The sequence below is a fragment of the Gambusia affinis genome, linkage group LG14 (assembly GCF_019740435.1).
Source record: "Gambusia affinis linkage group LG14, SWU_Gaff_1.0, whole genome shotgun sequence".
NCBI lineage: Eukaryota > Metazoa > Chordata > Actinopteri > Cyprinodontiformes > Poeciliidae > Gambusia > Gambusia affinis.
Genome location: NC_057881.1, coordinates 26,563,536 through 26,591,378, shown reverse-complemented (window position 1 = coordinate 26,591,378; position 27,843 = coordinate 26,563,536). Strand labels below are relative to the sequence as shown.

The 27,843-nt window shown below is 38.0% G+C and overlaps 2 protein-coding genes across 4 annotated transcripts; both read right to left on the bottom strand.

Moving 5' to 3' along the window:
• Positions 1-252: 252 nt before the first annotated feature.
• On the bottom strand, positions 253-7,669 carry txnipa (thioredoxin interacting protein a). The gene is made up of 6 exons (XM_044139150.1): positions 7,130-7,669; positions 6,612-6,687; positions 6,361-6,508; positions 4,393-4,752; positions 4,003-4,305; positions 253-1,206 (listed from the first exon to the last, which is right to left on the bottom strand). The coding sequence occupies exons 1-6, from the start codon at positions 7,383-7,385 to the stop codon at positions 1,159-1,161; spliced, it is 1,191 nt and encodes a 396-aa protein (XP_043995085.1). The 5' UTR covers positions 7,386-7,669; the 3' UTR covers positions 253-1,158.
• An 8,704-nt stretch (positions 7,670-16,373) lies between these two features.
• chtopa (chromatin target of PRMT1a) lies at positions 16,374-26,813 on the bottom strand. 3 transcript variants are annotated; one of them, XM_044139147.1, is made up of 6 exons: positions 26,367-26,813; positions 21,920-22,008; positions 20,729-20,879; positions 17,409-17,580; positions 17,175-17,321; positions 16,374-17,085 (listed from the first exon to the last, which is right to left on the bottom strand). In XM_044139147.1, exons 1-6 carry the CDS (start codon positions 26,487-26,489, stop codon positions 16,883-16,885), a joined length of 885 nt encoding a protein of 294 aa, XP_043995082.1. In that variant the 5' UTR covers positions 26,490-26,813; the 3' UTR covers positions 16,374-16,882. The 3 variants fall into 3 exon arrangements, with proteins under 3 accessions (XP_043995082.1, XP_043995083.1, XP_043995084.1); XM_044139148.1 differs by having other exon boundaries at positions 17,175-17,303; positions 26,367-26,534; XM_044139149.1 differs by lacking the exon at positions 26,367-26,813 and adding an exon at positions 25,833-26,099.
• Between the last annotated feature and the right edge of the window lie 1,030 nt (positions 26,814-27,843).

The window sequence follows — 27,843 nt, the reverse complement described above, 5'->3', positions numbered from 1 at the left end:
TATAGAATAGATCAAGGTCTCTCATCCAATTTAATAAAAGTTTTTTTAAAGTAACTGCAATAAATTCCTCTCCAGCACACCCTTTTAAATAGTAAGCATAGCATTTGAGGAAGACACTTTCAGTAGAACTCAGAAAGGACATAGGTGAGAGGAGAGGCTTTGTTAACATAAGAGCAAGCAACTTCCATGCTGTGTGTGTGTGTGTGTGTGTGTGTGGGTGGTTGAAGATATGTTGAAGAGCAGAAATTTGGCCTCATTTAAGACATTTCTTTATTCAAAAAATGACCCATAGGGTTCCATACAAAAATAACTCATGTAGAGACAAAGCATTGCAAATATACAGTCTTACACAACAAACTCATTTTGGGCCCTGAAAGTTCAGAAATTAAAGAATGAGAACAACATAGATGTTACTGTGAAATGCCTTCTTAGACAACTGCAAATTACATAGAAAGCTTGTGTTCACATAAGGTGCTTTTACAAGAAAACAATCTGGGCATGTTGCCACTTGAATGAATTTTGGCACTTGCAATGTTAAATGGAAGTCAAATATAGACAATTTTTAACAAGGTGGATTTTTCCCCAGGAAATATTTTACTTTTACATCAAAATCCAATAAGCATCAAACAAGATTGATGGTGTAAAATGTGGCTTAAGTGGATGCTCAAGACACTGGCATACATAGAAAAAAGAAAGCTGTTTATGGTTCTTTTACCTGTTAAAAATTTGTTCCCAACAAATTCTTTACAGTACTCCAACACAAAATAGTGAACCTTCCTCTAAATTCTCTTAAAAATCCAAAACTTGATTGGAATGACAGAGATTCATAATTGAAAGAAAACAAATTATAGCAGGCTGGGGTTTGACACATCTGATGCTTGATTCCCACAGTCTTAAGAAGGAACAGCTTACTCAGAAATGTAATGAGCCACAGAATCTATGACGTCAGGCCATATGCAAAACAAGCACCAGCAGGAAGACTTTGGATCAACATAGGTGATGAAGCACGATGATAAGCAAGACTCTTTGTCTTTATCTTTATATCCCTGGCTTTACATCCACCATCCCATTTCATCTGGTGTGGGCAACTCAACTCCATTGTAAGTGCCTTTGAAGAATAGTCAGTAAATACATCTCCAGGATCCCCACTGATGAGCTTCAGCAGACAGGCAGCATGACTGAATTCCCAATGTACTCTTCCTCTGTCTGGAAAAATAAGAAATAAGCACAGTTTAGTTGTGGTTTAACTCTGTGTCTAACCTCATCATAGAGCAGAGCCTGAATTCACTTTCTAAAAAAGGGATGAATACACATTTATATTAAGGAATAATTTGATTTAAAATGGTATTCTCTTTTGAAAAACAGAATATCCATTTTTTTAAAAAGTGAACTGGGGAAGTATTGTGATCTAAAAAGTACCCCTTAAATAGTAAAAAAGTACACTTTTTAGGGGGTAGGTCTAGTATACAGCTCTAATTTGTCTCTTTCTTCCTTCCTAGTTGTTATTTACCCGTTTGGTTTTCTCTCCACCTCTTCTACTTCAAAACAAATGGAATTAAGGAAAAACATATTTGTAAGCATGGAAAAATAGTCAAGAACTGGTACAACTTGTGAGATTAAATGTGGTTGTTGTCATATTCTTACTTTTGTTTAACACATTAATTACTGTTTCTTTTTTGCCTATTGCTCATCATAACTGCACCTGTGGCTTCTTGTCTTTTATTTCCGTGATCTACTGTTTGTTGTTCTCTCTCTTCTCCACTACATCTCCCTCTATAGTTACAACTTGGTTGAAAAAAATTCTAAAACAGTTAAAATGCTCAGATCTTTGGTGAACTTGCATGGGGGATCGTCTAAATGTCACATTGCTAGAATTTGTTGTCTCTTTTCCCAGTTTTTGGACTGCATCATTTTTCTTGCATCCATCTTTTCCTTCTCCCTTTTTTCATATCTTTTCAGAATAATGAAAAGAAACCAACTTTTAGTAGTGCGTTTATTGATAGGGACAAAAAAGTGTGGTAAAATTAGAAGTAACTGAATTGATGAAGTATTTAAGGTGGCAAAAATTACACTCCACAAGTAAAAATAAGAACTTTTCCAACTTAACGCCTTGGGGGGGAAAAAATGAGAATAAATACAAACATTTTATTAAATAATTACAAAATATGAAAAAATATCAACTGAAATTAATTAATAGAACAATAACATAAATATAATTAGAAAATAGTGATAATGTAAATTTATACTGTTAATACTGTTTAAAATGATAAAGAAATTCTACTTTATGTCAAGATGTATAATTAAGGAAGTTGGGAAAGTTCTCTTTACTTTTTGGGAGAAAGATTAAGATGAACTACTTAGTCAAGCCAGTGATTTATTTCTATTGTTAATGCTAATTTTGGCAGGATCATTCCTCCACACATTTCATTTTCACACTGCACCTGTGTATCCCTAACCTTCACATATTTGTGATGTTCATCACACATCAAGGTAACTTATTTTTTTGCTAGTTTTTGCAAATGGAGATTCAACACTGCTGCTACATTTTAGTATTGTTGCTTTAGCTACAGATATATGATATCAGTAAGCCTGAGTCAGCCTAAGTTGAGCCTCCTCTGAGGAAATTACAATTTGGATCATTACCAACACCACTGGAATCAGCAACGCCTCTAGCGTTCTTATAACCTTTGTTACTTTTTAATAAATAGTCCATTATTTGATTATGTTATAGTTAGAAACTGTTAGCAAACACTTGGCTTGCTAACAAGCAAGCCGTTATATTGGGACAGCGGAGTAACCTCATACTTTAAAAAGAGAAGGGTTCGTTCATTGAACCGTTGCAAACACCCACATTATTACACATTGCTGTAATTGTGTGCGTGAATTTTCCACAATATAAAAACTACATTTGAGAAATTTATTATATAATGTACCATAAAGCAACAGGATGTACGGTCAATCAAACATCTCCTGGCTTGTCTAGGAGATATTAAAGCTTGGTTGGCCTTGAACTTTTTAAACTTTAATGAAAACAAAACAGAGGTGATGGTGTTTGGACCCAGTGGCTCCTGTGAGTCCTCCTCTGTTGACCTGGGACCTTTGGAGGAATATTTTAAACCTGTTATTACAGATCTTGGTTTTAAGGTGGATAGTGATTTTAAAATGGACAGCCAAATTAGAGCCGTGGTTAAGTCCAGCTTTTATCATTTAAGGCGATTGGCGTCAGTGAAATCTTTTCTTTCCAGGCAGCATTTTGAAACAGTGATCCATGCTTTTATTTCAACTCGATTGGACTACTGTAACGCACTTTATCTGGGAGTCAGTGAGGCGCTGCTCTCACGTCTGCAGCTAGTACAAAATGCTGCTACACGTTTGTTGACAGGTACTCGAAAAAGGGACCATGTGACCCCTGTCCTGGCCTCACTTCACTGGCTGCCTGTATATTTTAGGATTCATTTTAAAATTCTTATGTTTGTTTTTAAATCATTGCATAATCTTGCCTCACTGAGCTTCTTCATCCCCACATACCCCATCAGTCGCTCAGGTCAGCAGATCAGCTGCTCTTGGAGGTACCGAGGACAAAAAGGAAGCTCAGAGGGGACAGGGCTTTCTCTGTTATGGGCCCCAAATTATGGAATGACTTACCTTTGCAGGTCAGAGAGGCCCCTTCTCTGTCCACTTTTAAAGCTCGTCTTAAAACTCATCTATTTAACTTGGCTTTCAACACCAGTGAGATCTAGTTTAAAGTGAGATTTAGTTTAAAGTGTATGTCTTTGTTTTTAAACTACTTTTAATTAAAATTATTTTTATTTTGTTGTGTTTTTGGATTGTACAGCACTTTGTATCAACTGTGGTTGTTTTAAAGTGCTTTATAAATAAACTGGTATGGTATGGTATGGTATGGTATGGTATGGTATACCAAAAATACTGCAGTGAATATCAGGCATCGATGTCTGATATTTGCTCTGATACAAGCAAACCAACTTGTCTTGAGATGCCTACCTCGGTGTATGTTGGAGGTGATGGGTACTGGAAGCTCGGTGGATTCATAAAGATGGGACTGTCATCACAGTCAACATCATCCAGCAGCGGGGTAAGAGGCTGATCCAGGCGGCAGTCCTTAGTGATGTCACAGTAACTTGGAGGCTCAGAGGGCATCCTGAGGGACACCCAACTCTGAGACGCATTGCTGACTGAACCCTCTTGGCTGCTAACACTGTTGCAACGGCTACCAAGACCAGCAGTTCCAATAACCAGAGGTAGCTCTAGAATTAGCTTCTCACTACCTGGGATGTGGACATAAATCTGCCAAATGAATGAGGAAGGCATAGATTAGGAATGTTCTTCCACAAAAGCAAGTGAGTAACACTCAAACTGGCACAGCAGACTTACCATTAGTGCATACTCCACACGAATGATGTTGCAGCCAAGCATGGACGGTTTGATCTTTGGCACCCTGATAGTCTTTCCCTGCCAGGCATCACACATGCCTGAGATAATGTGGTTTCCACGCACAGAAGAAAGCTTCTGACGGAAGACCTTAGTGCGGCCATTGGCCTGGTATGTATGTTTGGCGATGATGGCGGCCTTGGGCACCACAATGCGTGAGCAAGTGTTCTCAAACTTCGCATTGATACAAATGTCTTCGCCCTCGCAGAATCCACGTCGGTCAATTTTTGCATTCAACGACACTTGACCGTCAGGGATGAACATGCAGGTGACCTTCTTCTCCTTTGTGCCACCTGTGGGAGACTAATGGCACACAAGAAAATACAAATCATCTCTACTGGTAACTTTTTCTCCAATTAATCCTCAAGGATTTTGTACAGGTATGCTTAAAATGCCTATTTAAAGTTCCTTTAAATGGCACAAAAATATTTTCTGAGGCCAAACTGTAAATCTGGTGGCTGCATTTTGTCTCTTTTAAGCCAGTGAATGTTTTGAAGTGTTGAATCAATGGAAAAGGTTTGAAAAGATGCACAGTTTGCATGGTGTAACTGGAGGTGGACAGAGCCCACCAGCTGCAGTCTGATTCCTGAGCTCAAGGAGGTTTTGTTCTCTCGGGTTGGTTAAAACCTGTTTATGTTTGGCTGGTCAGGCTGCAATTGATCTGGACATGGTGAGGGGACAAAACAACAGGGAAAAAAATAACTTATTTTAAACTTAGGTGAGATTTATCCAGGTGGGAAGGCAAGATTTTGCCACCAACAGTATGTCAACTAACATGGCAATCTGCAGTTTCCACTTCTACCAACAGGCTTACAAAGAGAGTGACCTGAATGAACACTAGATGGGATCCAGAAGAAATGACCACATCAGACTGAAATCCACAGCAGTAACACAATAACACAGCAGAGGCAGCGAGCTGAAGAACAACGCTGATGGAGAGCAGAGAAAACAACAAAACTTTGAGCTGGAAGAAGGTCGGTGGAGAAAGTAAGAGTTGTTAAATCTTCCAGAGATATTAATATTTTTTAGCCTACTTGTATGTATGATTATTATTTATCTATCTTATGTTGGTAGATATATTCCCATAAAAATATCTAAAGATCTGTACATGTAAAGATCCATTTCCAAAATTCTCTTAGAAGTTAACACTGCAGTTAGCATTTCCCGGTCTGTGTGCATGTTGCTTTCCATTCCAATATCTGCTCTTCTATCATTTAAATGATCTCTGTTTACTATGTAGTCAACCGTTGGGGCTTCTGGCTCACCTGTGAGCCTTCAATCTTAAACTTGTGACCAATTTAATGCTAAGGATTGGTCAACTCCTCCAGGTCTTATTTGTTGTTTTTAGCTGCACAAGAACGTTCTCCTCAATCGACCTCAATCTACGTCATTAACGGTCATCGCTAAGGGCGCCATTTTTAGGTGGAGCAGTAAGCAGGCTAAGTAGAGGCAGTCTTGTATCTTTTATTTTGAAATATAGGCCATTTTTGCACTGAAAATGTGAATTTCAGACCATTACAATATAAAGGCTTCAATATGTGTTTAAAATGAAAGTCACATTTTAAGGTTTATGTATCCACCATTTTCTACATGCATCGTTTATTTCATGATACAATACACTACAGGCCATCCATCTTGCTATCAGGTTAGAAAATCTGGGTACCCATTTACCACAAATACACTGAAATTGTAACATTTAGTTCATATGGCTTTTCTACCATTACTAAATTTAGTCTTAACAGGGATATTTCATACTATTTAAAAGAAGGAAATACATTCTTCAATTGAAACTGACTGAAAAGATATATAATACTGAATGAAAAGATATATAATTTGAGGATTATGTGTGTGTTTTTACTGATTTGACTTTGATGGTTGCAAAAAATATCTTAGGTCATCAGGTCATCTTACCAGCAAGTCTGGTGTGTTGACATCCAGAGGTTCCTCCACCTCGAAGCACTTCTTGCACTCCAGAATAGGTTGCTGTGGCCTCTCCATCAAGGCTTTCACATAATAGTGGACATAACCAAACTTCCCTTTGTATGAAGACACCAGCTGCCTGTGAGTAGAGAAATTAGCATTTCAAAAGGTAGGCTAGGTGCAAGAATTCAGTGGAGAGAGATGTATTGGATGTAAATAAATGTGAATTCTGAGACTCTTACCCTTGCTGAGGAAGATCAAATCCAAACTTGTACTCATATTTATTACCAGGCCTTAAAACAACTGAGCCATCGGAATCTGTAAAGAGAAGTTTTAAAGAGATTTTAATAACTCTTTACTGAGAAAATATTTGTTTCAATACAAGGTGGTGTTGTGAAAGTCAGCAGGAAAAGACGAAAATATAATTTGAGCCTTGTTTTATTCTCAATGTCTTCCAATCCAAACCAAAAATAGGATTAAATACAACCGTTGGTGTCTTCTCACCTCACCTTCTCCCCTTCACAATGAAAGTATACATTCGGGTGTGAAATATATACATCGTATACCCCACAGTGTTAAATTAAATAATGTTTCCTTCTTTGGCAAAGTGGGGGCATGCATAAAGTTAACTTTGTAATCATGCCTTTCTTCATTTGTTAAAAAAGAAGAAAGAACAGCTACATTTAAAGTTCAATGTTTTACTGTTCCCCTGGAAAATGTAAAATAATAAGTTAACATACAAAAGCCAGAAAGTCCGAACCTGTGGGCTGCTCGCTCAACTGCAGGATCTCTTCATAGCGTAAGTACTCGGCCTCCTGGCGGCACCGTTGCTTTCCTTTAGCGTACTCCACTTTGGCGCAGCCCAGAGCCAGTATCTTCATTGCAGACACCCGAGTCACCTCGCTCACCTCTACTTCAATTCGGCCACACACCTTGTCCCCGCCGCAGTAAAAGGACTTGTTTGAATCCGATAGGGTGATTTGGAAGGTTTTCACCTTCTTCGTCATTGCCACCATAACTGCGATGTGATCCTAGTTATGGTCGATGCTGTTAACTTGTACTTTTTTGAATAAAAGCACTTGAACGTAATAGAACACTATGCTATGCCGTTCACTTCCCTTTACAGTAAACAAAGACAGCTCAGAGGTTTTATATGACGCACCCCAGCTGAGCATGTGCTGCCAGGATGGAAGAAATGGCTCAGCGCGTGCACACTGTTCCTATTGGTTGAAAATCTTTGTTTGTCTCGGGTGTAGCCAACCAACACACGGAACCGACGCGTGGACAGTGCATGTTTCTGAGAACAGAGAGCGTGCTCAGCAGATGTCAGGACAACAGGGATGTTGAAGGCAGATTGAAAGTACATTTGTAGTAAACATTTGGAAACTGAAAACCTTGAGACAAATGAGTCATTGTAGTTTCATGTCTTTTACACGTACACTCAACTAGCATGACATGGTTGTGCTGGAAATATCATCATTTAACAGTGATTTAGACAGTGATTATTAAAGCTTTGGTTAGGAAGTAGACGTACTTTTACAATTTTAAAATTAATTAGACAAAAGTTTTATTTACACAAATATATTATTAAAATGTAAAACCAACATAGACAGTTATCACTGTTTGTCTATGGGCAAGTGGTTGCCATACTCCTCTATTAAAAGGAGTATGATAACCTATTTGGGAATGTTTTATTTTAAATTAGAGATCATTGAACTTCTTGTCTCTTTTAATTACATAATAATTGTATTATGACTAGACGTTTTAGCGATTTAAGATATCTCTAATTACATTCTGACTGGTCGAAATGAGGTCAGATTTACCACTGACTTGTATGGGGACTTCAATTCAAGATATCTACAATTAAATTACGACTAGTCATAAAGTAAATTCAAGATATCTTAGGGTGACCATATTTTCATTTGGGAAAACCGGGACACCTTTCACGTTGGAGGGAGGGAGTGGGGAGGGGGGGGGAGGGGGGGGTGAGGTTGGAGAGAAACCGCAACACTTTGGACCGGGTCCTGCAAAAAACAGGACAGGGTCCTCCAAAAAACAGGACAGGGTCCTCCAAAAAACAGGACATTTCCTCACTTTCTAAAAATATCCCGGGACGCCCGGGACAGGACGTGAAATACGGACATGTCCCGGGAAATACGGACGTTTGGTCACCCTAAAATATCTCAATTTTAGTTTTGACTAGTCATAATTCTAATTAAAGATATCTCAAATGGCACCATAATACAAGATATCTTAAATGTATTTTTGGATAGGAGAAATGTAGTTTTGACTCGTGAAAACTAAATTACAGATATCTTAAAAGCAAATAATGACTAGACAAAACTATGGCAAGCCGTTTTACAAAACTAAATTTAAGATATCTTGAAATGTAATTTTGACTAGGCAAAATTCCTTTTGAGATATCTCTAAATGAATTAGAGATACCTTGAATTATTCAGCTTTTCCATTTAAGATATCTTAAATTGACATTCTGATTAGTCAAAATGACATTACTGATAAATGACATTACATTACACTGAAAATGACATTACTAGACAAAATTTGCATTTTGTCTAGTCAAAACGTCACAGATTTACGTAACATTTTGGCGGATATTCTAGACGAGATTCAGAAAAACCCTGCAGTATTTCATGAATTGTTTGTCTGTGAGGAGAAACCACTCTTGGCACGGGACCTGTACACACTTTTCCAAGTGTGTTTTTCTGTGCAAGGCAACAATAAAAGAAGGATAGAAAATCAAACCATATGCTACTGGAGAGACTGGTTGGTGGATATAGAAGGTACAATTATTGTGATACTGTAAGCACAACCAGTATCAATTACATTTTGTGACCGACTTATCACCACTGTCCAAAAAGAAGTAATCATAGTTTGAGTATAGAGGGAGACTTTTTAAATGACTACTGATAGGACCAAAAACAGTTAAATTACTAGAAAAGTCTCTTTCCTGGAATGAATTTTTGTTAAGCTGCCATAGAAATTGTCTGTCTTTTACCAGTGAATATATATTGGATAATTTGTTGCATAAATGCATACTTTTACATACTATTTACAATGATCATGCTTAGTCATGGTTCGTCTTCAAAATGTTTATTGATTTATATTTACTAACAAGAAATGCAATGTCATCACCAATATAACAAGATTAAGGAGGAACAAGGACAGACATTTAACACATTTTCTTCCATGTCTTTAAGAGTACACAATGGATACTTTATTACAAAGTTCATAATTTCAACATTTTGTCTTTCAGAAGGAGAATGCAGAACCCTTGAAATGATACTGGAGTTTGCTTCTGGAGCATCCACGGTACCTCCACTGGACTTTCCCCATCGTCCACAAATTGAATTCCTCCATGAGGTTAACAGAGTCTTCCCAGAAGCAAATTCTTGCCTGATAGTACTACGCCTTCCTTTACACCCAGACTATGAGTCTTTCACAAAGTACATGACAGACAGGTGCTACAGGCACCTACCTTTGGTGTTGTATAATCAGCTAATAAGTGTAATAAGCAGTTATTTTAAAAAAAGAGTTGAAATTTTTTGAAAACTTAAGTGTTTTAAAGCAAGTTATAGTAAAGGTAATGTAATGGCCGAACGTGGAAAATATTGAAATGTAAATACAATATTTGCTTTTTTTTGTGCAAAGAATAGGTGTCTTTTTAATCACTTTTTGGTTTCACAATTTAAAGGTGTATGTTTGAGCCACACTGCAAAAACATAAGGTCTTATCAAGTATTTTTGAAATACTTTCTAGTGCAAATATCTTAGTACACTAATGATAAAACTAACTTACATGTAACTTTTCATCAAGATATGACCTTAATAATAATAATTCTTTAGTATTGTTGAAAAAATAGTAGTTACATAGGCTTATTAATTTCACTTATGACTGGACATCTTTCCATTGCTATAAGTAAACTAATCTGACAAGGTAATAAGTTCTTCTGCATCAATATTAAGGAAAAAATGGCTTAAAACAAGCTCAAAACCTGATGAAAAGTTACTTATATCTTACTTGTCTTATTTGAAGTGTAGAAAGATTTTTGCACTGGAAAACCCTTGGTAAGATTTTTTTTTGTTTTTGCTGTGTAAATGGCATTGTAGTGTAATCTTTTGTAATGATTGTTCTAGTTCATGTAATGAACACTGCTCATTTGGATTAAAAGCAAAATCAAATTGTAAAGAACCTCAAAGGGTCCAAAAGATGCATTTGAAAAGGGGGTTGGGAGATACTAGTCATTTCTACATGAACATTTTCAAAAGTAGAATTTTTATTGTTCTTTCCCTCTCCAAATGTGTAATTTGTCATGTCTTTAAACACCTTAACATTTTATAATTAAATTTGTAAGGTTACCTATTCATGTCAATTCTGAGTTTTATTTGTAGTAATTGTATCTTTAGAACAATGCATCTGATCAAATGTTCTTGATGTTTGTCACTCCTCAAACATAGTGACATGTACTTAAATCAATAAAACATTTGCAATTTCTGCACAACAGACCTGGTATTTCTCCTTCAGATTTGAAATATGATTGACTACAAGATTAACTGACTGAAGTTGCTGCTGACTGAGCCTGGTTTGGGTTGGTTCTACATCTACACTAGGAACCTCTTCACCATCAGTGGTTGGTAGTGGCCAAAGGCCATGCTGTTGCAAAAGTTCTTCAAGAGACTCTGGTGCGCTGGAATTTTCACCAAACACGTTGTTAGTTGCTGTGCTGTTGGCATATCTTAAATTATAATTACGGATGTGTGACCCTTCCAATGACGAATCTGGTGACGTTATTTGAGATATCTTGATAGGAATTTTGACTAGTCAAAATGTAATTGAAGATATCTTGAATAAGCTATTCTTCCTAGTCAGAATGTAAATACAGATATGTGAAATTACCATTCCGGATAGTCAAAATGTAGTTTTGTCTAGTCAAAATACTGGATTTTAGATATGTAGAAAGTAATTACGGATAGTCAGACCAAACCGAATTTATGTTAAAACGGCTTGCCATAGGACCTTTTCTTGTTAACAAAAGTAATCTGTAGTTATAATAACATTGCAATAACTTACAACATAGCTGTATTGTGATTGGTCCAGACAATAAAGACAAATAAAGAAAATAAAATAATTTTTATTATCAGTTGTCTTTCTTACCTTGGAATGAACAATTTCTATCCTGGTGTAGCTGTGTATTAACTTTTAAATACTGGAATAGACAGAGGCATGCTGTTCCAGAGTTGATTACTTTAAGAAAAGTAATGGCTGTAGAACTACAATTATTTAAAACTACAGTACACTTTTTACAAAAATATGTGTTATGCATGTTACAACAGTCACCATGTCGTGACATCAGCAAATTATATGATGGTGTTATTGGAGTCTGTAGGATAGACTCCAATAACATCCTGGTAGAATGCCAGGGTGTGGAGTGGGTTACACATGCCTGTGGTGAACCTGTGCTGAGCTTGAGAGAGGAGGACCAGCAGACTTGGGGCTCCAAGTCTGCTGGTTTCAGGACAAGCAGTAAGGAAGTTTCTGATCATTCACAGATGGCTAAAAGCCGGGTGTTAAAAGCAGAGGAATAGTCCACAAAAAGCATTCACACATAATTGCCCCAATGTTCTAGGTGGGACATGCAATGCTTATGGTTGACATATTTGCCTTGTATACAAACTGGTAGGGATCCAAAACAGGTGGGAGCAGGTGTTCAATATGCTGAGCTACAAATCTCTCAAAGCACTCTCTCAACACTGAAAATGGGGTTATGAGACAATGACACAACAAATAATTAATGTTTGTTTTCTTTGGATTTTGTTAACTCAGTTTTGTTTTTTCCATTTGTTAACTCCAGATGATTTTCACATACTTTGCAGAGGAGGCCCAACGTTTCCCCCTGCCCCAACCTATGGAAAATATTCTAGATCCATCACTGTGTTCACAGTAAAAGTTCAACAAAATTGATGTGGGGGCAACTTGTGGGTAAATAACACCTTTCAGTACTGTAGGAACTTGTCACAACTTCACAGAAATCTTGTTCTCCCCAAAGTTGATTTTAACAGAAACTCAAAGCCTTCTATTTTTAAAGAGGGATCTTGGTATATGGAACTATATAGATTCTGACTGACAAGTGGCTTTTAACGACCACTGCTTCAAAATGTAAGATTTTAGTACCTGCTTTAGCTTAATATTAACTCATTTTGCACAGTGGCGCAGTTGGTAGCACCGTTGCCTTGCAGCAAGAAGGACCCGGATTTCAATTCCCGCTCGCTGGGGATAGGCAACAGCGACCCTCCCAACCCCACTAGGGACAAGTGTCTACAGAAAATGGATGGATGGATCTTTTAATATAAGTTTTACTTTTTCCACAGAAATTGAAAGCATTTTATGTTATGATTTTTTAGGCTGTGAGGAAATTAAAAATGGAACAATATAGTAAAGTTTTCTCTCAAGGGTAGAGTACTCGGCTAGATAAAACTCAAAGGCTATTTTAAAAATGGTTAGACATAACACTTTCAATGTCAACATCATGAAAGTTAAACCCCTCCACTTTAAAACTATAGTGGAGGAGATGCTGTATTCAGACTACAAACACAGCTTGATTCCAAGGAATCAAGCTGTGTTTGACCTCAGCAGGAGGTCCTGCTGAGAAGCATCAAATGACAGGCCCAGCTCACTGTCATTGTTGTTGCTGAGACTTAACAGTGTTTTTGATCTGACACCATGCTGCTGGCGGTAGCTGCTACTTCAAGCAGCTGTCTTTCTATGCATCAGAGGGTTTCTCCTATGAAATTGCATACTCCCTTAATAAAGGGAGGTGCTTTCCAAACTACCTTTATTAAGTAAAGACTAAGGATAGAACAATTCTTTATGAAATTTAAATTTAAAACCCTTAGAAGTTGTTTTTTGCCCACAGGCTGGATAGAACTGCAATTGTTAGCTCTGTTACCTTGCAGTAAGAAAGTCGTGGGGTTTGAATTCTGGCTTGGCGTCTTTCTGGATGGAGTTCATATGTTTCTCTGTAGCTTCTTTCTGAGTTCTCATAGTTCTAAAATATGCACAGAATTTATAGTTCCACTAAGAGATATGCATCATGTCAAATTGCCTTTGAGAAAAATATCCTTTAGACAGTTGGCTTGAGCCATGAACTTAAACTGGATTCAGACTGGGGATATTTTAGATATATCCCCAGATATATATTAAAGGTGACTTAAAAAGAAGTCAGATCTGTGAACATAACTTCATATCATGATTAACTTATAGGCCTTCTAGGGATAAGCATAACCAATTAGCCATGGTTATTATCAATGCTAATAATACTGTTAAAAGTATATAGTTGCCCAACCAAATAAATAAATAAAATACTTGTTAAATACGTGTAACTCTATATATCAATTTAGAAATATACAAACACACTCACTCAGGAATGAGTATGTTTTATCAGACTTAAGCTCAAAGAAGAAGCTTAGGGAAAATCAGATATGGTGTTGTGCTGTGCCCTAGAAAAGTTTTTATAAGGCACAGGACAACACAACAACAAATTATCTACAATTGGGCCATGATTTCCTCATGCCTTCTCTTGTACTGACTTTGGCTGTAGTTTGCCGTGGTGGGAACAATTTTCATGTATATGTACTTTACTTTAGTAGATTTTTATCTTGGATACTTTCGACTTTTACTCCACTACATTAGATGTCTGTCTAATCGTCAATAATAGAATACCGCTACATAAATCATCAGATATGGCGACATGTAAATTCAGCAGCGCTTCGCTTTCACAAACGGTGGGGACTTCTTCCAACTTTTATTGTCACTTGGAAAAGAAGCTTAAAGAAAAGAAAGCTATGTGAACATAGTTCACAAAAGTTGTCACTCATTGTGGTGAATTGTTGTGCAGGGGTGTTGACTGACGTGTCACATATATGTGACAACGCTGTGACCAAAAGTCTGCATTATATATATTCCTGAAGGATCCAATTCTTCTGAACGGCTCTTACATTGTGGTAGTTATTATTTTATTTAATTAATATGTATATCGACTTATTTAATTGGCAGATAAATAAAACAAGAATGTAAGAGCATGCATAGCATGCTTACTGCTCTTTGATTGTTTTTGTCTCCTGTCATGGTGGCAGATGTTATATGGGGGAGTGTGAGAAGAATCACAATGCGCACCTTCGGCTTGTTGCGCCTTGGACAGTGTTCATAGTTGAGTGTTGTTTACCATTAGGGCATTGTCTTAATTGCTGTGTTTAATGGTGTAGATAGTTGTGGTTTCTGACATGGGCAATAGGGGCAAACGCCCAGGGCATTATCTTTTTAGAGATGGCATGAGACCACCGCGGTTTGTAGCACAGCAATGGAAGCAAAGCAGAATGAAGAAGAGTTTGAATTGATGACATTGGTTCAACTTATTTCAGCTCTAAGTAGTTAATATATATGTGTTTTCATGGGAATGTGGATCTTTCAGATAAATTTGAGAAGCTATTTTGATCATATTTCATATTTTATTGTGTCAAGTAGCGCAGGGCGCTGGTCTTGGTCTTGAGGTCTTGACTACGTCAACCAAGGATGTTTCGACTACGTCCTTGGTTGTAAATCTAGATTTAAATTGGGTCGCAGAGAGTAAACACAATAAAAACATGCTTTATCCGTGGCATTGTTCATTAAATGTATTGCTGATGTATTGAAATTAAATATAAGTGGACTTAATGTCATTCTATTAGCAATTGGGTATTATCCTGGCCCACAGCCGGTGTGGGTCAGAATCAGATATGCTGACTATCGCGGCTGTCACGGCAATGTACCTCAAAGCCCCAGTACCACCTGCTCGCTCTCTCTGCTTCACCACAACATAACGTTACTATGCACCACTGCTTACTGGAGGTGAAAATCCATAAGCAGCTCCGCCCCGCAGGGTCGGCCCAAGGTAATATGTGGCTTTAGGCAGAATTAGATATACCTTCACCCCCAGAGGGGGCCCAGGTTAATTAGCTGAGTTTAAAATCAATCACTGATTGGGCATTATGTATTGTGATGCATTTGTGAACAAACCCAGTTCAAACACAAAATTTACAGATAGCACCATATTGTTATCATGGTAACATAATCAAACTAATATGATTCTTTGTACTTTTACAAAGCGAACTTCCTAATTAAATCTTAAATGTCAATTTAATTTTTACATTTGTATCTCTGCTGAGATTAAATAAAATGTAATAGCATCATCGTTCTCAATAAATGAATGCTGAAGTTTTAGATCAATAGCTGCTGGTAGGCATGAATGGGGAGCTACCAGCAGCTACTGAGTTTTCTTTGCCTTGATATGTCTTACAATTTTAGATCTTTCAGAGGTGCCAACAAATCATTATGTAGTTAACCCCTCTGAGCATTATTTGATCTTTAACGCAGTCTGCACCTGTGGAGGTTAAACCGATATTAGGATTTATTTAGTAAAATAGCAGCAAATTTGCTTATTTCATAACATACTTTATAACCAGCGACCTTGTCTCCTATGGTCTCTCTCAGATCAACACAATCCTCCAGCACAGCCAGCAGCAGAAACGGCAACATTATACATATCAGGGAAAACAGACTAAAATTGCTTTGCTTTGTGCCCACATTACACCGATATAGTAGGATCTGATTAAATATTAGATTCTTGATTAAAATGAATCTAATATATTGTGTTATTCAATATGCCCCTTTTAACTTTGAGCAAGCCTCTTCAAAGGTAAAAAAAAACAACAACAAAAAAACCTTTACTCATGTTTAAACCATATTTCCTAATTTGCAAGCTAAAGCATGTAAAGAAGCGACTGGCCATTGTCAATACATCTTTAGCCCTTGAAATTCATATTTTATTCAGCACCAATCAATGGTAAGAAAATAAAGCTCCCTATCAATTTAATAATCAATACAATCCAAAAGAAAAAGTTAATGGAGACAGTGTAAGGAAATATTTTAGAAATGAACTTCTTAACCATACCTAAAGAGACTTTTTTATTTTAAAACAAATATTTTGCTTCAGGGAAAACAATTATAAATGTTCCACAAAATTACCAAATATAAAATGAGAAAAAAAAGAAGTCTTAAAACTCTTCTCTTACATTCCGATGCATAATTTAAACAATGTTGTCCGAATACAGTTGTTAAGACAAGTCAATGAATTTCCTCCAAAGTCTAAGCAAAAAAATAGTAAAATCATTTCAAAAAAAAAAAAAAAAAAAAAAAAAGGATTCCACAGGGAGGGACATCTCCAGGATCATGGACCAGTTTTACAAGTTTTAAACACAGTTTTGACTCAAAAGCAAAAATGCTACCGATGATGAATCAAGCTCTGTAGACATCAGGACTATTCCACAATGAAAGGGTTCTTCCAACAGGTAGCTATTGCAGTGTTTAATATTAGTCAGGTGACACTGCTCCTTTTGTCAGCAGATCCATCTACTGCTAAACTATAGCCCTGACTTCAACTACATAGTTCATGTTCAGTCCTTTACTCCATGCTGTCTGGGTCTGCCTGGGCCATGTAAGCATCCAGCTCTGCGTCCAGGTGACCTTTGGTCTTTGACATATAGGCATCAAGTTGGTTGTCGAGCTGTTCACGGGTTACAGCTGGCCGACCACTTCCTCTACCCCGCCCACGACCACGTCCTCCTCTACCAGCGAATCCACCACGTCCACGAAGTCCACCACGACCTGTACAACAACACACAGAGCAACATAAATTTTGCTCTTAACATTATGTTCTCTATGGTGAGATCGCAACTAAGCAAGTCAGCCCTTACCTCTTGCTACTCCACCTCGACCTGCTCCTCTGGACATCACTCCTCCTCGTCCAGCAGGTACTCCACGGTAGCGACCTCCTCTACGGATCGGCATGCGGCTGGCTATACCCCGGCCTCGCATGGGGCCACCTGTAGGAATTCGCTTTCCTGAATTAATAAAAGCCATTGTATCTTAGGTCATATCTTGCAAAATCATCATTTAGCTTAATTGGCTGCAAAGCTGTAGATACAAACCCCTCAGGGACAAAGCCCCTCGCATGATTCCTCCTCTGACTCCTCTAAATCCTCCTCTGGTCAGTCCCCGCAAGCCACCTCTGCTCCCAGCAGGTCCTCCACGCATTAGAACTCCAACAGGCCGGCCTAGTCTGGCTTGGATGCTACCCTTACCCAGGCGTTGCTTTAGGCTCTGACATGAATTGAGGAGATGCATTTGTGACAATTAACACAGGAAAATTAAACCTGGAACAACCAATCATTAAAGTTTACATAATGTGCCATTAAGAAAAATATCCACTTTAAAATCCACAAATACATTTTGTGGATTAAGCTGCTTCTTAATATTAACTCAAGTCATTTAGACTAATTATGGAACAGAATCATACTTAAAGGGCAATGTGCTTCCTCTACTTCTTGGCAAAACAGAAGGATAGTCAAAGGGCAGTCAGCTAATAACGGGGGTTGCCCTCTGTAAAATATTGGCTCCAAACCCAATGGCTAGAGAATTACAACTTGGACGGAGCATAACATTGCAATGAAGTCAAAGCTTCAGGAAGGGCACTAATAAAATCTTTAAACAATTTCAAAGCTTGTGTTTTACAAAATTAATAGAAAATACATAAAGAAACAGAACATTTAAAATGTATTTGTTCAGTATGCAAGCAGCGGTCAAATTAGGGTAAACTCCACAGTTAATCCATGCTTTTTATTGTCAACAGTTTCATTTGAAGTAAAAGCCTGGCCATCTTCCACTCACTTGGACAGGTGTTTAGTCCCTTTTTATGTACATTTAGTCCTATTAACACTTGCTTCTGTTTTTATAGCGGTTTGGAGTAGATTGTGGACCTATATAACAATTTATTTCACATGAGATTTGAAAATTAAACAACTGCAAATATCTTCAGCAATCAATATCCCTTTGTGTAATTCAGTGGAGATTTAGTGGAAATTGATGCCTAATGCTCCTTTTTTCACATATTTAATCATGTGCTTGCATGATTCCATTGCAGTGTGGAAACAGAATGAAGTGGATCTCCTCTCTAAGCTGAGCTTGCTGTTAGACTGATAACTTTTAGGCCTGTCAAGATAACAAATGTTACTGGAAGATAAATTGTCCCAGAAGTTATCGTGATAAATAATAATATTTTTATTTTCGGACCAATTTTGTGTAATATAATGGTAATGGTGTAAAAATTCAAGAACACATTCTTAAAGATCAATGAATTTTAAATTCTCATGAACATTTAACATTGGAACTGGAAGACATTCTGATCCAAAATAAACAAAACTGAAAAAAATTAAATAAACTTAAGTTATATAGTGTCTGAAAGAAAATTGTTCTTCACAAAAAGTGCTAGTTGAGACCAAATCACCAGACTGAAGACATCATCCAGTATTTTTGTAGAAAAAAAGATAAATCATGCAAATGGAAATTATTGAGTTTGTCTTAGTTTATCATGCAATGGAATGATTTGCAACCTGCTTTAGAGGTGACACTGCTTCCTGTAACTGCAGTACTACTGGCGCATTCCCATTTTGTCATCAAAGTCTCCAGTAAACCAGAGAAAATTGATGGACTTGTTGCCAGTCTTTTTTCTTTTGAAAGAATGTCACTGGAAAGATCATAAAAGTCACTAAATACAACGACAATATTGTCAAGTTGGCAACAATGCTCCCAATTCAAGCTGATCCCGTGTTCTGCTGCTTTATGGATATCACTGTTGCACATGTTGTTTTGAGACAGTCTGATTCTGTACCACCACATAACAGATTGCTGTTATTATTACCGTTTGTACTTAGAATACATATAAATATATATCTAAACCCTAATCATTATTTAACGCCTGACTCCAATCGAGTCTGAAACTACGTGATCAGGACATCCTTCTTTTAAATGCTTTAGCTTTAAAGTATGTTAACATCATCAATCCTGGTCCTCAATACAGACATACCACAGGGCTATGTGCTTTGTCTGGTTCTTTTTACTCTGTTCACTCATAACTGTGTGACCATCCACTCTTCTAACAGGGTTCTAAAGTTTGCAGATGATGCCAACATAGTGGGTTTGACAATAAACAATGATGAGACCCTGGACAGAGAAGAGATTCAGGACCTGTTCCCAGTGGTGTGCACTGAACAACCTGGTGCTCAACACCAGAATGTCCAGGAAGACAGTGTACCCACCTATTACGATTCAAGGGGAGGAGGTGGAGTGCTTGGACAAACATAAAATTCCTGGGCAACGTAAATCATCTTGGATTTGAGTTGGTTGCTGAACACCTTTTCTGATGAGAAAGGCCCAGTAAAGACTCTTTTTCTTCAGGAAACTGGAAAGGGCTGGACTCCTGCTCAGTTGCTCAACAACTTCTAGAGCCATGACTGCCTCAGTATGACTGTGCAGTATGGCACATACAGCACCGAAAGGACTTGGCCCGGGTGGTGTAAACTACCCAGTGGATTGTGGGGAGTCAGCTATCAACCCAGGACTTAACATATGCTGGCAAACTGCATAGGAAGGTCAGTCGTATTGCTGCTGTAAACTCTCTCCCAGGGAGGATGGCCGCCTGAAATCACACTCAGACCCCTTTGATTTACTCATCTATTTATCACTGAGGGTACTACTCCAGTTTTTTTATGTTCTAGAAACACAAGTACATATAAAAAAAAAATCTTACATCTTATGCAGTTGCTGCTGGTAACTGCTGCTCAATCAGACAAAATGTATAGGGGAAAATCACTTTTTCACATGCGGCATTGTAGGTTTTGATTGTTTTCTTCCTTAATAATGAATAAAACTGCATTTTGTCGTCCATCTTTGACTAACATTTGAATTGGTTTGATGTTCTGAAATTCTTAAGTGTGACAAAGATGCAAAAAAAATAAATCATGAAGGGGTAAGCACTTTTTCACACGACTGTACTTGTTTTGCTTCAAACTGTAACCACTGAGACTAGCTGAGGCTGGTGAATAATTTTATTTTATTCACCAGGAAGTTCCCCTGATGCAAGAGGAGGTTAACTCGCTTGAGCTGTAAAAACAAGATTCAATATTTTTACAGTGCTCCTGGAGAAAATCCACTACTGGCAACAACTTATTTTGGCTACCAAGCAATTTTTAGTTTCATTATTATGTAATAGAAGGGAATAGAGCTTCCGCAGAGCATTATTGGAACTTGATTTAGTCACGGAAACCTGACTTGGCCGTAGTTTATGTTACCTGTTCAGTAGCCTGTTCCAAGAGAGCCAAAACCCAAACAAGTGGTTCAGCCTTTTTTCTGAACAAACACCGGGACTCCCTATCCAGAAAAGGAAATCAAAAGATCAGATGTTTCATCTTACCTGCTTGTGATTTAGAGCTGCCTGGACTGAGGGGCGGTTCTCCATCTGCTGGGCCAACCGGCGATTGCGGGCACTAGCCAAATGCTGCTGTTGCATGGTGGCTCGAATGCTTACTGCAGTAGGCTGCTTGTTCTTCAGCATGTTAGTGAAGCTTCAGATGTGGGAGGGAAGAAGAGGAAGGAAGTAAAAGACAGGGATGGGATGGGAGCAGGAGGAGGAAGCATGGTTCCACATCAAAGTTATTACTCACATTATAGATGCGGCTATAAAGATTGTCGGGGCTCATTTCTGATTCATTAGATGGCACCTTTTTTCTTTCCCATGATATACTAAATAGTATGAATACTAAATTATTCATAAATTATTCATGTTTAGGCTTAGCATTACAATTTTATACACAGGAGAGGCGAATTAGAAAAAAAGAGAGAAAAACAGATCTAAAGAGGAGACAAAAGGTTTTAGAAAAAGAGCTACACTTTGCCACTTACAGGCCTCCTGCTGATTGGCAGGGATTTCACCATGCTGCAGCAGAGGCCCAGGACATTAGTTGCAACTCAGCCACTTACAGCATGGACCGTGACTTGCAAAGAGCCCATTGAATGTGTGGTGTTGGGCAGGGAAGGTCAAGGGGGAAAGAAATAAAAGTTTTGTCACGTCCAGGCTTGGACTGAGTTGTGAATCTTAAGGAGGGAGAAATAATAATAGAAATGTGTGTATAAATAAACATATGCTTCTTTGAGAGAGAAAAACATGAATCAGTAGCATAAGGAGCTGCAGCATTTCTCAGTCCTGTTTGAGCCCTCCTGCTCATCTTTAAAAATGTATACATCATGTATACAGTTCCGTGTGTTCATAAACATGAGAGACTGCCATGGCTTTTTTAGGACAGTGGTGTGTTTCAGCACATGCTTAACGGCTTACCATGCATGACCGCTACCCTTTTTTCTTATCTACATGTATGCACTGCTTACACAAGTAAGTTAGCCAGGGCAGTCCTCTTTTATCTAGCATGGCTTTGACATTAAATCCACCAAATGTGTTAGAAAATACTGATAAGGAAAATGTTGAATGGGCAGTGCACACACTGGGAAGGGTCAGAACAGTATCCATGTTAGGTTCAGTCCCACACAGCAGCCTCTTGAAGAGATTACAATCTTAACAAGCCAAAGTTGGACTTGCATGGTGCCTCACCGCTCATTGAGAGACACTTTGGTGGTGCTTTTCAGGACCACTTTTTGGGATGCAGCAGCACTCATTTTGAGAAGTTTGATTGTAGAATCCTGGAAAAGAGAAAAAAAATACATCACATAAACTGAAAAAATTATACTCTTCTATGCTAAACCTGCAATAACTACATCGAATCTGCTGCCTCGTTAGTAGGCAAGTGGCAGTGGAATTTTTTTAAAATTTGTTTTACATCCACAAATGCACTATACATTATCTGGGGACAATAAAAAAAAATATAAAAATAAATGAAGTGCCAAAGAGAAAACAAATACATTTTTATTGCATTGCTTTTCAAAGAGTGTGATAGAGTATTTAAGTTGAGGATTTGTTATATCATACATCACTTTAGAAGAGTGTTTTTTCAAACTTTTTCAGGTTTAGGACCACTTGCTCCATTTAATAAACACTCGAGGACCACCTAATTTGAAAGTGTATCCACAATAAGACATCTTCTTAACTCATTGTGTTTGTTTCTTCTAAAGTGAAGGGTGGTGCTGTTTTGCAACAGCACCACCCTTCACTTTATTATGACCCTTTGTAGCTGGCCATAATAAAATCATGAATAAGTCTACACAGGCAGTTTGAGTTATTTACAGACTCTGAAAGTATGGAATCAAAGCTTTACAATGATAGAGATTACATGGAAATCAAAAAAGTTATTTACTGTTGTGTGTGTTGTGTGCATTAATAACATTTTAGGGCTATTTGTAATTTAGAAATATAATAAAAGAAACAAATAAACTTGGTTGCTTTGGCAAAAACAAAAACATTTTTAAACCACTTGTTAGTCCAACATAAATAATTTTATTTTAGGTGTTAAGATGCAGCTTGTCAGTGTGGGCTGCAGCTCTGTTCAAAGCCTTGTCACCATAATATCACATTCAGCACTGCCACAGACCTAGAGCTGCATGCCTGTGGCATACAATGTATTGACATAGTGTTCATCAACAAAAGTTCTGAAAGATAAGATAAGATTTATTTGTCATTGTCATCAACAGATTACGAGATTGAGACCGTGCTTGACTCGAGTTAAAGTGCAGGTTATATACACATACACAACACACAATATAAATATATATAAAAAGATGAAGAAACAAACAGCATAAAACGAGAAATAAATAGACATCAAAAGATGGTTGCAGCGCCTGGAGGTGTCACAGAGTGAACAGAATTTACATTTTTAACAGAGTGATGTTAAGAGCAGAAGTTCTTAAACTCACCCTGATAAACTTTCTGCCAGTATCTTCAGGTTTTCTTTTTTGTGACCTGGTCTTAAGCCATTTATCCATTATTATTTTTAAACACAATCCGTCGCTAAGGTAACTATCATCACAGTTTGCGCTTTCGTCATGGCAAATTAATGGTTGTTTACATGAAGGACCTCGCAGACCATTGGGCCGCCCACAGACCACTGGTGGTCCATGGACGACAGTTTGAGAAAAACTACTTTAGAAAAGTACCTGGGACTGTGCACAGTCAAGATAATAGCCCCATCAATTGATGACTTTTACGTTTGATATGGCTGAAAACCATGTTACCATGTAAATAAATAGTAAATTGGTAAATGGCTTGGACTTGTAACTCACTCTACATTCAGTCATTCACCCATTCACATGCTGATGTTGGCAAGCAACTGGATAGTAGGCACGGCTGCCATGGGGCAGTCGGACAGAGTAATGGCTGCCATGGCACTGGTACATGCTGGTGGCCTTCTGACAACCAGCAGCAGTTGGTCTTGCCCAAGAACACCACAGTGGCAGAAGGAGCAGGGATCAAACTTGCAGCCCTGTTTAACTTTTTGAAATGACGTTTCATAGTTAACTGCAGGCCTGTCACAATAAATCGATTAAGTGCATACCATATCAAAATGAGGTCAATAATTTCCATTTGCATTTGTTTTTCTCTCTCTTTTCACCAAACAATGGATAATAAAGACATGGTGCACTGGACTCAACTAGCCCTTTTTTTTGAAGGAACAATTTTGTTTAAAAAAAATTTTGTTTATCTATTTAGCATATTTAAAATGCTATTTAAAACGCCCAGAAATTTCTAATTTCTGGGCGTGCTGTGGTGGGCGTAGGGGATAGCACGACCCAGGTTTGGAGGCCTTGAGTACTAGACGCGGCCGTCGCGGGTTCGATTCCCGGGCCCATTGACATGTCTTCCCCCCTTTTCTGTCAGCCTACTTTCAAATAAGGGACACTAGAGCCCACAAAAGACCCCCTGGAGGGGAGAAAAAAAAATTAATAAAAATTTCCAGTTCCAGTGTTAAAATGTTCACTAGAATTTAAAGTTCATTCATCTTTGAGAATGTGTTCTTGCATTACTATTCCATTACCGTTATATTACTTCAAAAGTTTCTCAAAACAACTATGTTATTGTGTGCTGCAATAACTTCTGGGACAAATTATCGTCCAGAAACTAATTTTTGGTTGACAGCGATCCATTTTCTACATTTTCCACACTTTTTGTCAGTGGGAAGAAGATGGGCACTGGATGGCAGCAATTTCGGTGAGCTATTAGAGTAACGGGTGCAATTTCCTTACATCATGAAGGAAATTGGTGCAATTTCCTCATCTTTTTACCACAGGTGTGGTAAAAAAGCTGAACACCTGTCAGCTGTTTACCAGTCTTAAAATTTGGTATTAACATACAAGACAATAATGCTAAGCAAATGCATCCTTACAGCCAACCTAATCAAGGCTGGTGGAGTCAAGTACTTTGATAAACTAATAAAAACTTGTTTAGTAACATGCCCACCAGCAAATCCATGTTTTCCATACTCGGAAATACTTCGCTGCTCAGAGGCCCGCACTCGAAGAGGACTGTGAAAGTGTGGTAGAATCAACTAACTAACTCACTCACTCCGTCTTTTGTTACTCAACCTGTTGACAGGTAGTTTCAGGTTTCGCAACCTTGCCTTATAACTGCTTAAAAATAGAATATGGCATGGAGTGAAAACGAGAAAGATGAAACAAGAAAGGTAACTAGCCATCAGTTAATTGTGGCTAGTGGTATCAGCTTTAGTCTCCAAGCCAAGCTCCAACCCCAAAGAGCACCCACCCTTTGCAATTCCCCCACTCAGCTTTCAGAGTAGCACCAGCAGTGAACTGTGTACTTGCGCATCTGCTGAGTTTATCAAAGTAACACCTTTTCAGCGCAACACTCCTAAAAACAATGTTAAAAAGTTAATGGAGGAATGATATTATGAAGGCAGAATGTTGGATGGAGCAGAAGCTAATTAAAGAGACAGAGGCCCAATTTCAAGTCATACAACTGTAAAGTCAAACTTCTTCAAATCATGTTTGATATGTACAGCACTTTTTTGATCGTGTTATATAATGGAAAGATGGAAAATACATAATACTGCACCTTTAATCCCTGGAGATAAAAAGTGTCCCAAAATGGTACATCTTTTCAAACAGTTATGAAAATTCTACATATATATATACACACACATATATATATACACACACATATATATATATATATAACTTTTCAAATTAAATCTATTCAGTAACTTCAGACATGTCAGAGATATTAAGTTTTTAAAATTATTAAAATATTCTCTACATACACACAAATATATATATATATATATATATATATATATATAATAACCAACTTTCCATCTGTCATTTGTGATGAAAAATCTAATTCCTTGTATATGCAGGAGAAAATATGCTGCTTGTAACTGAAATAAATGTAACATTCATTCACAGAAATCCGATGAGTTGCGGTGAATTATGTTGATTCACAATTAATAAGATATTTTCGTATCACTAACAATACAACTAGACGTGCTTTTTTAACCCTAACCAACAAATATACTTGCTTTGATATATCTAATGGTAGCAGAGTATTTGTTTGTACTTACTGTTGCGTCTTATGAGAAAAGAATCTGGTGCAGTTAACTTTAGCACCTAGCTTCAGTGGTTTCTCTTCCAGTAGGTATCCTTGTTATACTCGGTTTAAATAAAACGGGTTGGCTTCCTATTCAGTAGATGCATAAAGTAAAAATTCAATTAAAGAACCTCAAAGTAAATGAAGAAAACTACAGAACCCCGTCCCACATCGGTTCAACCACCTATGTGGCTAAAATGGTGCTGCTGGGAGGACTTGGGCAGGAAAATGGAGAGTCAGATATGTTCAATGTATGTAGGAATATAGAAACCGCGCATAAGACTGACGTCAGTTCCGAGAGTATTTTTGGTATTTTAACTAGTCTCGTAAAGGATCTCGCAACTAAGTTTGTTGTTGTTATGTGCTTAAATTAAATCACACATTTCCTAATATGTCACAAAGTTTTAAAATAGATTTGTTGACGTTTTACAAAAATATCTATTCACTTATGAAGGTCGAAATTCCAACTTCCGTGTTTTAATAGAATGTAGCATTGATGATGGTTTACCGGCGTCACGAACACGTGGCTTCCTGACTGTAGTTGTTGCTTTCTGAGCGAAATGGCTGCCGTCGCTGTGGTGGAAGCATTCTCTGGTACAGATCCTGTTGCAGAAGGACTTTTCGAACTCATCAAACCTGCAATCCATCAGCTCGATTTACACGTCCACTCAGTCAGGTAAACTGGATTATGAATCACAGCACAATGCGATCAATTGTCTTGACAATCACATGACATCTCAGTCTAAAATAAGTCTAAAATAAACCCCGTTTGCTACAGTAGTATACTCGTAATTTATATATATATATATTGTGTTTTGGCTATAAAATCCAGACCGCTCTATATGCCCAGGGAATTTAGCGTCATCGTCATCACGGCTGTTTATATCCCTCCTAGTGCCAACATTAAGGAGGTGCTCTATAGTTCCATCAGTGACTTGCAGTGTTTCCCAATTCCAGTCCTCGGGGCCCCCCTGCCTGCATGTTTTAGATGTGCCTCTATACCAGAACAGCTGATTCAAATGATTGCATGACATCTTCTGCAGCCACCAAGTACTGCAGGAGCCTGTTAATCACCCAAAGATTCAATCCAGGTGTGTGGCAGAAGGGAAACACCTAAAACATGCAGGCAGGGGGCCCCCCGAGGACTGGAATTGGGAAACACTGATAACATCCAGAGGGTGTTTTCATTGTTGCCGGAGACGTCAATCAGGCCAATATGAAAACAGTTCTCCCTCATTTTCATCAGCATGTGAACTTTTCAACCAGAGGTTCAAACATACTGGATAGAGCCTACACAAATATTAAGGCAGCATTCAAGGCAGCACCCCGCCCCCACCTAGGCTAATCAGGCCATCTTTCTGTAATGTTAATTCCTGCATATAAGCCCCTGCTAATCAAAGGAAAACCCATTGAGAAGCAAGTGGGAGTCTGGCCTGCAGAATCCATGTCAGCATGAACTGTTTTGAATGCACGGACTGGGACATGTTCAGGAAAGCTGCAACTGTAAACGGATGCTGTTCAATGCTAAGGAGTATGCAAAATATGTCTGCGTTCATCCTGAAGTGCATGGATGATGTCTCTGTGACCAAGATCATAATTGCCAGGGCAAATCAGAAACCTTGGATGACAAAGGAGGTCCATGAGCTCCTGAAGGCACAAAACGCTGCTTTTAAATGTGGGGACAGAGAGATGCTCAGGTCAGCCAGAGCCAACCTGAACTGCATCATCAGAGTTGCAAAACGTGCCTATAGTCAGAAAATTTGACAATTTTTCCATGAGTCAGCAAACACCAGGCGCTTATGGCAAGGCATCAGGACTAGTAACAGACTACAAGGCTACTCCTTTGTCCTGTGAGGACAGAACAGACTTTCTGAATGCACTTAACAACTACTTTGGTTGTTTTGAAGTCCTCAACAACACTCCTGTGAGAAAATCCACTTCTCAATCAGGTGAACAGATTACTCTGTCTGAGAAAGGTGATGTTC

Bases quoted from the DNA above. Each gene is read 5' to 3' on its own strand.
- txnipa (XM_044139150.1), bottom strand. From the start codon at position 7,385: ATGGTGGCAATGACGAAGAAGGTGAAAACCTTCCAAATCACCCTATCG. The intron at 6,509-6,611 runs GTAAGAGTCTCA...CTCTACTCACAG, and splicing joins TTTGATCTTCCTCAGCAAGG to GCAGCTGGTGTCTTCATACA. The intron at 4,753-6,360 runs GTAAGATGACCT...GTGTGCCATTAG, and splicing joins TCAACACACCAGACTTGCTG to TCTCCCACAGGTGGCACAAA.
- chtopa (XM_044139147.1), bottom strand. From the start codon at position 26,489: ATGAGTTCGAAAAGTCCTTCTGCAACAGGATCTGTACCAGAGAATGCT. The intron at 17,322-17,408 runs GTTTGTATCTAC...TTATTAATTCAG, and splicing joins AGGGGCTTTGTCCCTGAGGG to GAAAGCGAATTCCTACAGGT. The intron at 17,086-17,174 runs GTAAGGGCTGAC...GTTGTTGTACAG, and splicing joins TCGAGGTGGAGTAGCAAGAG to GTCGTGGTGGACTTCGTGGA.